A 10,748-nucleotide genomic window follows, 5' to 3' on the forward strand; every position below is an offset into this window, starting at 1 on the left:
TAGGCTTTCTTCATTTTGTTTTGATCTTTTTTCTGATTGATCCCTTTCCAAAGAAATATTCAGGTACTTGTCTTCAATCTCATTAATTCTGTCATCCACTGCATCAATTCTACTCCTTTGCCCTTTCAATGTGTTATCTATTTCTGACAATTTAGTATTAACCTTCTGGATTTCTATCTGTAGATTTTGAATCATATCTAATTTTTCATTTATTTTGTCTTTTTGTTGTTGTAATTTCTTCCAAAATTCTTCTGGGGTTTTGTCTGTGTTTTCCTTGATCTCTCTCTCTCAATACTTTGAAGATACCTAAATATAATTCTTTTAATTCCTTATCAGGGAGTTCCAATGCTGCATCTTCCTCAGGGATGTGTTTTGGGTCTGTATACTGGTCCCTTGTTTCTTCTGCTTTATCTTGCTTTTTTGTGTGGACTGTGATGCTCTGTTGTCTCCAAGGCATTGTGACGTTTCTGTGTTTATATTTAATTGGTGATTGTATTTTGGAGTGACTTGCCCACAATTTTCATTTTCTTTGTTTTGTTTGTATGTTATCTACGCAAGCAGGGTACTGTGCTGTGCTCCTCTATGCACTAGTTGACAGCACTTATGCACTCACCACCTGTCTCCTTTCCTATTGTCAGCCTCTCGTATGTCCCTGCTGACCTTAGCAAACAGAGCCTATGCTTACATCCCTGGAATCTGAATGAGAATGCTATCACTTTAAAATCCAAAATGGCTGCCACTTGTAAAGATTCAAAATGGCTGTACCCTTGGTCACTTTAAATATCCAAAATGGCCACCGCTTATAAACATTCAAAATGATGGCACCCTTGGTCACTTTAAATATTCAAAATAGCTGCTGCTTATAAACATTCAAAATGGCTGTGCCCTCAGTCACTTTAAATATCCAAAATGGCTACTGAGCATAAATAATCAAAATGGATGTACCCTCCAGACAGCAGAAAGTCAACAACTCAGGTTGTCTCCCTCCTTGCTGTTTCCCTTCCTAGTCATAGGCCACCAGCACATTTGTCCCTGCAGCCCTTGGTGACCAGGGCTGATCTTTAGGTCAATTCTCAGGTCCCAACACCACTTGGAAATATTCAGGCTGTTGGTCCCGTCAGAGTAGCTGACAGTCCACAGCTCCAACCATCTCTGTACTCACTGTTTTCATTCAGATTTTTCCACTGCTTGGTGCCTAATCCACTTCTGTATAGTTACTTTCAAAGCTCAGGGCTCCAGGATTATCTTCTGTATCTCTGTCAATTGCTTTCTCTTTTCTTTGTTGAAGAGGGTCTGTGTCACTTGTCTGCCTATTCCTCCATCTTCTTATTATTCAATACACACATTTTTAATGCCAGTTTGCAATTATGTCTTCTTTGGTTTTCAACTCAATTTTAAACCCAGAACAGCTATCTCAGCTCCTTGAACATCCACAAGCAGCTTAAAATTGAACAAACCAAAGTTTCTGAAAGCTTATGTATAAAATATGACTATCCTCATTGCAGTATTTTATAGCAGAGCTTAAAATATAATGGTGCAAGTTCAGAGGGATGACTGGGAGAAAATGAAGAATTAAAGCTCCAAGACAAATAAACTAACCCATTTTTGTTTTTTTTGTTCTGTTTTAACTTTTACTATTAAACAAGTATTGTTACTGACTAACTATGAGGAAACTCAACTCTGCCTGTGAAATGGAAGATGCAGAGTAAAATAAATCTATCTCTGGAAATGTATCATATAGTGGGGAGAAGACGCCAACACACATGCACAAGGTAAGAAGCAGCTAAGATAGTATAAGGTTGCACGCCGAAGTGTGGTCACTTGTAAGTGCTATAGAAGTTCATGGGAGAAAAGCAAAAAGGAAGCAGAACTTGACGGAGTTCCTAAGCAGACAAAGGCCATTCGGAAGGGCTGGGAAAAGAGGTAGACGAAATCCTTTTCTAAAGGAGAACACACAAGGAAAAGGAAGACATGGGGAGGTGCATAAGAGGTACAGACAATAAAGGCAAATACTATTACATACACAATACTGCGTATCAGTAACAGCAAACACTCATCTCTGTGTAGATACACAGGTTAGACAGGTATAGATAGACAAATGGGAATATACCCATGACCACACATAGGTTTGGCAAATGATATTCTTACATATGTATTTGTATGTGCTATACAAATGTTCATATGCAGTTTAAATGTAACAGGAGGCAAAGTTAGGATAACTTCTTAGCCACAAATAAGCACCTTGAGGGAGTGGGTTGCTGGGCCTGTAGGCAGGGGAACATGGTTGCAGGGAACATCAAGCTCAATTAAAAAAAAGAGAAAAAATAATCATAATAATAAAACAAAGAAAACCCAGGGACTTTTGTGGGAGGGGGGAGCTAATGGCCCATGAGGGCACTGGGATGGAAGTGAGTAAAGATAAGCTTGAATAGGTGGTGTGGGGGCAGATAACAGAAATCTCAAAAAACAAGGGGAGGAGATCTGAATGTAGGATACAACTATTAAGTAATTTTGCATAGTGGTGTGACAATTTATTATTATTATTATATAATCTTTATTGTGTTAGGCACTACTCTAAGAGCTTAAGTGACTTAATTTAATCCACACAACAATATTATAATAGGCAGTCTCCTCCTTATCTTACAGAAGAGGAAACTGAGTTTTAAAAAGGTTTAATAATTTGTCCAAGATAACACGACTTTTAAGTTTTGGAGACAGAATTTAAATCCTTCTATTCAGGAAGGTATACAGGATATGGGAGTGTCTGAGTCTGGTGTCAAACCCCAGTGGAGGGAATACAATGGGATGCAAGCACCAGTTGTGTATACTGGTTTCTGAGGAAGTTACAGAATGTCTGACCCTGAAGAAGCTAGCATAGAAGACATAGTTATAAAAACTAATAATATAAGGCAGTCTCTGGGAGAGATGCAAACTATAATTGAAAAGCAGGGAGCACTATTAGTTAAACACACTGGAAGCTGGAGAAGGGTTTATGATGAAAATAGCATTTGAGCTGTCAGTTGAGGATGGGAGATTTTCACTGGAGAAGGAACATAAAGGATCTGGAGGGAAGACTATCCTACATGATATTCCAGGTGGAATATATAATTACTGTTGCATACCTAGATGGAAATAATGGTGGTAGTTAAAGCAGTTAAAGGGGACAAAAAAAGAGAAAGATTGGAATGGACTCAAGGGTTGGTGACCAGTCTGGTTTGGGTCCCTGAAGAGGGAGTTGGGAGGTAAAACTCTAAGGAAGACTCACGAATTAAAAAACCACTGACAACTCCTGGGTTATGTGGAGAAGAAGCAATAGAGAAGGGAAACCTTTCACTGAAGCCTTAGATGAGAAACAAAAGGAATGGGATGAGCCAAATGTGACTCTAAGCTTTTAAGTACATGTGACTGGTAGAATGATCTCAGAAGGATCAAGAAGGAGTATAATAAGGCTGGGGATAGAAGGTGACTGAGTCCCATTTAGATATACTGTGTTTAGCCTGGGATCCCTGGATCATTAATGTACTCAGCTGCTAATGAAGGGTTAGAAGTTTGAGTCCACCTAAAGGTGCCTTGAAAGGCAGGCTTGAAGATCTACTTCTGAAAAATCAGCCACTGAAAACCCTATGGAACACAGTTCTCTCTGACACACATGGGGCTGCCATTAGTTGAAGTCGACTCAGTGGCAACTAGTGGGGGTGGCAGTGTTTAGCATGAAGGGGACAAATCCAAGTGGGAACATCCAGATGTCAGTTGAAATGATAGGGAAGGTGCAGAAATGAGATTTTGGAGTCTTTGGTAGAAAAGTAGCCCTGAAGCCATGAATGTGGAGAGCGGTCTTAATGGCAGCAAAAAGAGTAGGTGTTGAGACTGAGTTTTAGAAAGGGAAGAAGGGGGATCAGTATAGGAAGGAGAAGGAGCAGTGAGCAAGGTAGGAGGCCAGCAGAAGAGGAGGCAGTAGACAGCATGAAATGTAGCTGAAGGTAAAGAACACTGGATGCAGAAAAAATAAGGGCAATTCCAGGAGAAGAAAACCAAAACCAAACCCACTGTCACTGAGTTGATTTCAATTCCTAGCAACCCCTTAGGACAGAGTAGAACTGCTTCTGTAGGGCTTCCAAGGCTGTACATCTTTCCGGAAGCACATTGCCTCATCCCACAGAGCAGCTGGTGGGTTCAAACCGCCGACCTTTTGGTTAGCAGCCAAATGCTTTAACCATTATGCCACTAGAGCTCCTTTTTCAAGAGAAGAAAGAAAACAATTCAGATTGAGGTGGAAATAAATGCAAAGGATGTGAGGCAAAAGGCTTAGACAGAGTTTGATGAGCAAGGGGCAGGAGTAGAATGGGAGAGAGAGGTAGGGTCAAGTAATGGCTTTTTCAAGCTGGGAAGCCCTGCCCATGTGGGATGGAGAAACAACCACCAGACAAGGAGAGCCTGAAGACTGAACATGCTGGAGGAGGAGGAGGTAAGAATGGGAGCCTCAGAAGTCAAGGAATGACTCCTTCCTCAAGGTGGGAATGGGGACACTGCAGAAAAGATTACTTTTGGAGAAGAAGGACATAACTTGAAGAATAAAGGGAAGTGTGAAGGTTTGGTTTGGAGACTTGTCTTCAATCTTCTGGGTAAATTTGTTTTCAGTCTTCTCAATGATGCAGTGGCAATACCTTATAACTGCTGAGGGTGAAGGTCTGTGCCTGGAGGACAAAGAGGTCTGGAACAGCCTCTCCAAGGAGCTCAACAGACAATGAGGCAAGAGGAGGAAAAGTATTGGGAAGTGGCCAGAGGTCAGCTGAAGCTGGCCTCTAAGCTGATAGCCCCAGGCTCTCTGGACACCTGGTGAGAGCCTGAACAAGCAAGCTAAGAGTATGTACACCGGAGGACTGTGTGCTCATTTCTAAGAAATCATAATGGAAACAGATTTGGGGGACAGTTTCAAGGGTCATTCATGAAAATATCCTACCTCTGATTAGGAAAGTTCACCCTAAGTGCTGAACATAGCAGAATCCAAGTCCAGCATCCCATCAAAGCATGTGAAGTAATCACAAGAGTTAGGACAGTACCACCGAGACTCAAGTAATAGCACATTCTATTAAGAAGGCACTTGAGAATCAGCATAGGACATATACCATAATCCAGTAGATTAATACTTGAGCTCATACTCAGGAGTTTGTAACACAGTTATCAGATAACCTCTCCTTACCCAGAAGTCATAAACCACTTAGGCCCAAATTCCATTACTTAAATTCTTCCACCTTAACACTTCACAAATTCAAAGTACAGGGAAGTCCAGATCAGAATCCCTTCAGCTGCAGTTTTCTCAGATGTAAATAATTATTACAGCCAACGTTATGAAGGGTCTTCTTTGTATCAGACTCTGCTATGCTCTTTACAGACTCCTCATTTATATGTATGAAGCAGATATTATTATTATTATTATTTTACAGATGAGAAAATCTAGGCTTGGAGAGATTGTGTGGTTAACTCACGGCTGCTAAGCCTCAGAGAAGTAAAGGCAGTTGCACAAGATTGAGTGTCTAGATTTTACAAGCTGGGAAAATTTCAAACATTTGGAGATCATGAAGATTTCCAATGGGTGTTTTTTAAGTCATTACTATAATATCATATTTTTTTTAAAAAAGACATTTAAATATTTTTAAAAGTGAGAAGAAATTAGTCTCAGAATAAAGGATATTCTTTTATATGAACTGGGAGCTCTGGTGGTGTAGTGCCTAAGGCATTTGACTGCTAACCAGAAGGCCAGAGGTTGAAACCTACTGGCCACTTCTTGGAAAGAAGACTGGGCAACCTACTTCCATAGAGATACTGCCTCAATAACCCCAGCTGGGGTCGCTATGAGTCGGAATCGACTTGACAGCAGTGACTTTGTTTTTTTATTTACTAACTTTATTTAATTTGTTGTTGTTGTTGTTGTTATGTGCCTTCGAGTCGGCCCCGACTCATAGCAACCCCTCCTTGGGTTTCCGAGGCAGTATCACTACGGAAGTAGGATTGCCCAACCTTCCTTCCGAGGAGTGGTTGGTGGGTTTGAACCGCCAGCCGTCTGGTTAGCAGGCAAGTGACTTAGCCACTATGCTACCAGAGCTCCCTTATTTAATTAGAAGCTTATTATTATTTTTTTTAGCAATAACATAGAGTCACAGAGGAATTGTTGAGTTTAATAATCAGTTAACCAGCTGACATTAATCTGACTCCTGGCAACCTCACATGTGTCAGAGTAGCACTGTGTTCCACAGGGTTTGAATGACTGATTTTTTTGGCAGTAGATCATTAGGTCTTTCTTCCAAGGCACCTCTGGGTAGGCTTGAACCTCCAATCTTTTGGTTAGCAGTTAAGTACATTAACCATTTGCACCACCCAGAGACTCCTGAGAGGGTAATTTTTACTAAATATTTCAGACACAGAAAAAGCATAGGTAACGTAATGAACACTAGTGTGTCCTTTACCCAACTCAAGAAATAAAACATTGCCATTTGAATTAGAGTCCTGTGTATCCCACCCTGACTTCTACCCTCTCTCTTGCAGAGGTAAGCATTTTGCCAACCTTGACATTTCTCACTTGCTGGCATCTTTTCATATATTCACCACATACTGATGCAACTTTCTCTAATGTGGGCATGTGGTTAGTGGAGATTCAAGGCCAGCACCAAGAGGGGCAGTGAGAACCTTGGGAGGCACAAAGCCCCTTCAGTGAATAAAGAACTCATATAATTGGGTATCATTGCTCTACATGGTGTGGGGTTTCAGTGAGTACAAAGCTCCTCAAACAAACTCATTGCCATCCAGGTGATTCAGACTCACAGCCACCCCCATTGGATTTCTGAAGTGGAAAACTTTACAGAAGCAGACTACTGCATTTTTCTTCTTCTGAGCAGCTGGTGAGTTTGAACCACCAACATTTTGGTTAGCAGCCAAATGCCTTAGGCACTATGCCACCAGAGCTCCTTCTTAGCACAACTAGGAAGGAGTAAAGGTTCATGCTCTTACTTAACTAGCTTCTCCGAGGGCTAACTGACATGAGCATAACTCTCCACATGACAAATCTTTTTATAACCACTTTTTCAGGTAATTTCACCAGCTGGCGCCTTAAGTTTTCTCTGCAATCAGGCATCTCTCCTGTAACCCAGAATTTTTAGGAACTTGTCTGGTTTCCCGGCCCGACTATGTCTCCTTTTCATAGATGGGCCTGACAGGTTACACAGTAAGTTGTGGCGGAGGCGAGATGACCACCCAAAACTCATTCTCTCCAGGCTTCCTGCTTCCATCACCGTAAACCCCATCTGGTTTTCAGTACAAAAGCAGCCAGCTCTCTGCTTTCGGGCTCCCTTGGTGGGGACTCAACAAAACCATTTTGTTACTGTTGTACACTACACATCCTCCCATTTCAGCAACATGGGACTCATAAAAGTAGGAAATTCTAAAGCCAGCAAACAAGAAAAAAGCAGCAACCCAGGATTGTAGAGAGTATCTGGATACTTTTATTCCCCAGAGGTCAGGAAATGTTTGTTTTTCCCCACACGCGCCTTCCACTCTTCAAAAGCAATGGTTCCAAAGCTGGGAATCTCCCCGGCTCCAGCCAGCCCCGGGCGTCTGCAAGGCTCAGGGAAACCCCGCCGGCCGTCACGCTTACCATGGCGTCCGAGCCGTGGCCCCCAAGCGACGTGGGGAAGCGCACGTCGTAAACCGAGAGCCGGGAGATCCTACCGCGCACCATGCTCACCCGCGCCCTCGAGCCCTGCCGTGCCCGCTGCCTTCAGCTCCTCTCGTGACCGCGTGTGAGCGCGAGAGGGCGGTGGAGGTCTCTATCCGGACCGCGGCGCTGATTGGCCGAGGGGCCCAGAGGACGCGGACATGCACATGAACTTGGCGTGACGGGAGTTGTAGGCCTCGCTGGGGCTCTCTGGGCGCTCCCTTTTTCTCTGCTGCTCTTCCGGCAGGGACTGGCCAGCGCTACTCGCGCGGCCGACTATCAGGCAAAGACTCTGCTTAGGCCCGACCAGCAGCCGTCTGAGTTGGAGATTCAGTGACGTGTCCGGAAGCGGCACTGAAGATGATGAAACCAGTGTGACCGGAGTGTAATTGCCCAGAAGCGGATTTTAGCCAGAAGCTCAGCATCTGACCCAAAGCCCACCCATCCATAGCTTCAAAACCAGGAGAGTGGTGGGTAGAAAATCTCAGAGCCCTTTAATCGTCGTCAACCAAAGTTTGCTGAGGACTTATGAGGCAGTCACCATTTATCATACCTCTACTGATACAGACGCTTCAATACATTATCACTTATCCCCCCAAACCTGCAAGGTAGGTAGGTCATTTTCATTTTATTAGTGGCAAAATGAGGGATTAATTTAATGACTTGCCCTAGGCCACACAGTTAAGTGGCAGTGTCCAGCCCACAAAGCCTGGACCTTGTCTGCTCTGAATTGCTGGGATTCCTATTTAATGGAGCTATAGGACTGCACCTAACAAAAACAAATAGGATCCCTCAGAACACCATACAAGCTATGGACACTATCTTAAAATTAAAAATAAAAAAAGTTTGTACATACATTTCCAAACCATTTTGAAGTTTCCCTGATCCTTTGCCTTTCTGTGCAGCACACCACCTTTCAATTCCTACCTCAGAGGAATGCTTTGAAAATTAGACTAAATGTTTGGAAAGTGAAACCAAACCAAAAAAAAAAAAAAACAGTTGCTGGCCAGGCAATTAGGACTCACAGCAACCCCATGTGTGTCAGAGTAGAACTGTGCTCCATAGGGTTTTCAATGGTTGATTTTTCAGTAGATCGCCATACTTTTCTTCCTGGGTACCTCTGGTTAGACCTAACCCTCCAGTCAGCTGAGCCATTTACCATTTGGGTACAGAGTTCCACCTAGGAACTCTAGTGGTAATGCCACAGATACTATATCAATATTGTGCCTGTGAGTATGGTAGGGATTTTTTCCAGGAACACCCAGGTCACCTCTGTTGCTCAATGATCTGTATAATTCCCCTTAGATTTCCTTTCGCTTAAACTGAGATCATCAACTCAAATGGCTGCAGAAGCTGGGTGAGGAATATCAAGCAAAGGGTGAAGTGAGGCAATACACACCTGTGGCTGCACACTGAGGGCCCTTGCTCCTTTATAAAAGGGTAGCCAGTTACTCAGCTCCAGCTGATTGTGCTCTTATAGACCCTAGGATGCTATCTTCTCATTTTCCAAGATCAGTCCGAAATCCAAATGTTGGGTTTCTAAACATTAGCATCTAAGTTCTTTCCTTGAAAACAACACCAGACCAAGGACCTCTGGTGGTGTAGTAGTTAAGGCATTCTGCTGCTAACCAAAGGTCTGTAGTTTGAATATACCAGTTACTCTGTGGGAGACAGATGAAGCAGTCTAATTTTGTAAAGGTTCATAGCCTTGAAAACCTATGGAGGCGGTTCTACTCTTTCCTATAGCGTTTTAATGAGTCAGATAGTAGTAGGTTAGGTTTTTGAAACACTGTAGGGCAAACAAAAGAGTTCTATGATCCTCTGACATAGTAGCCTCCTATTAGCCCTGAGTTTCATCTTCTAGGGAGTTCTGGTGGCATAGTGCCTAAGGCATTTGACTGCTAACCAGAAGGCTGGTGGTTCAAAACCACCAGCCAATCTTTTGAAGGAAGATTGGGCAATCTACTTCCATAGAGATACTGCCTTGGAACCCTAAGGAGGGGTCATGAGTCAGGACCAACTCGACAGCAGTGGGTTTGGTTTGGTTTGGTTTGGTTTAGAGAATCAACCCTTTAAGTCTCATCAGTCATATTTGCCTCAGGGTCTGTAAGTTTATCACTTTTTTTAGATCAGTTTTTTAATTGGTCATTGATGAAAAGAGTATAAAATTCCTCTTGGAATAAATAATTTGGATAGGACTGTATAGGAGCTCTAGTGGCACTGTGATCAAAGCATTGTGCTGCTAACTGAAAGATTGGTGGTTCAAACCTAACAGCTGCCCTGCAGGAGAAAGATGAGGCAGCCTGCTTCCATTAAGATTTACAGCCTTGCATGCTCTATAGGGCAACTCTGCTTTGACCTGTGGGGGCACTATGAGTTGGAATTGAATTGATGGTAGTGGGTTTGGTTTGCTTTGTTATAGTGGACCAGTATAGCATTTATCTGTGTTTCCCAATAAACCTGTGAGGTAACCACGGGTTATCTGCAGTGTTTTACAGCCTATGAAACAGACCCAGAAGGGTAGATTGACTTGCTCTAGTTATTGGCAAGGAGCTCTGGTAGCATAGTGCCTAAAAGCACTTGAATGCTAACTAACCTCAAAAGGAAGGTTGGGCAATCTACTTCCGTAGTGATACCGTCTCGGAAACCCAAGGAGGGGTTGTTATGAGTCGGGTCCGACTTGATGGCACATAACAACAACAATAGTTATTGGCAAGTTCAAGTTCAAGTTGAAGACAAGTAAAACAAGTACACGAGAGCCAAAATACGACCTTGATAATATCCCTCCTGAATTGAGAGAACATGTAAAGAACAGATTTGATGCATTGAACACCAATGACTGAGAACCAGAGAAATTGTATGATTACATCAAGAATATCATATATGAAGAAAGCAAAAGGTCATTAAAAAGACAAGAAAGGAAGAAAAGATGAAAATAGATGTCAGTACCCAAAGCAATCTATACATTCAATGCAATCCCAATCCAGATCCCATCAACATTCTTTAGGGATATGGAAAAAATGATCACTAACTTTATATG

At 42.6% G+C, this 10,748-nt stretch overlaps 1 protein-coding gene across 1 annotated transcript in view; it reads right to left on the minus strand.

The window, feature by feature from the left end:
* The window catches only part of ENOSF1 (enolase superfamily member 1), a 46,419-nt gene extending 38,687 nt beyond the window's left edge, over positions 1-7,732 (minus strand). Inside the window, exon 1 of the mRNA XM_007935617.1 lies at positions 7,649-7,732. Within this exon, the coding sequence (XP_007933808.1) occupies positions 7,649-7,732 (84 nt within the window). The remainder of the gene's footprint in view (positions 1-7,648) is intronic.
* Between the last annotated feature and the right edge of the window lie 3,016 nt (positions 7,733-10,748).

This window comes from Orycteropus afer, unplaced genomic scaffold (genome assembly GCF_000298275.1).
Source record: "Orycteropus afer afer isolate SDZICR_OR568_19922 unplaced genomic scaffold, OryAfe1.0 scaffold00030, whole genome shotgun sequence".
In the NCBI taxonomy this organism is placed as follows: Eukaryota; Metazoa; Chordata; class Mammalia; order Tubulidentata; family Orycteropodidae; genus Orycteropus; species Orycteropus afer.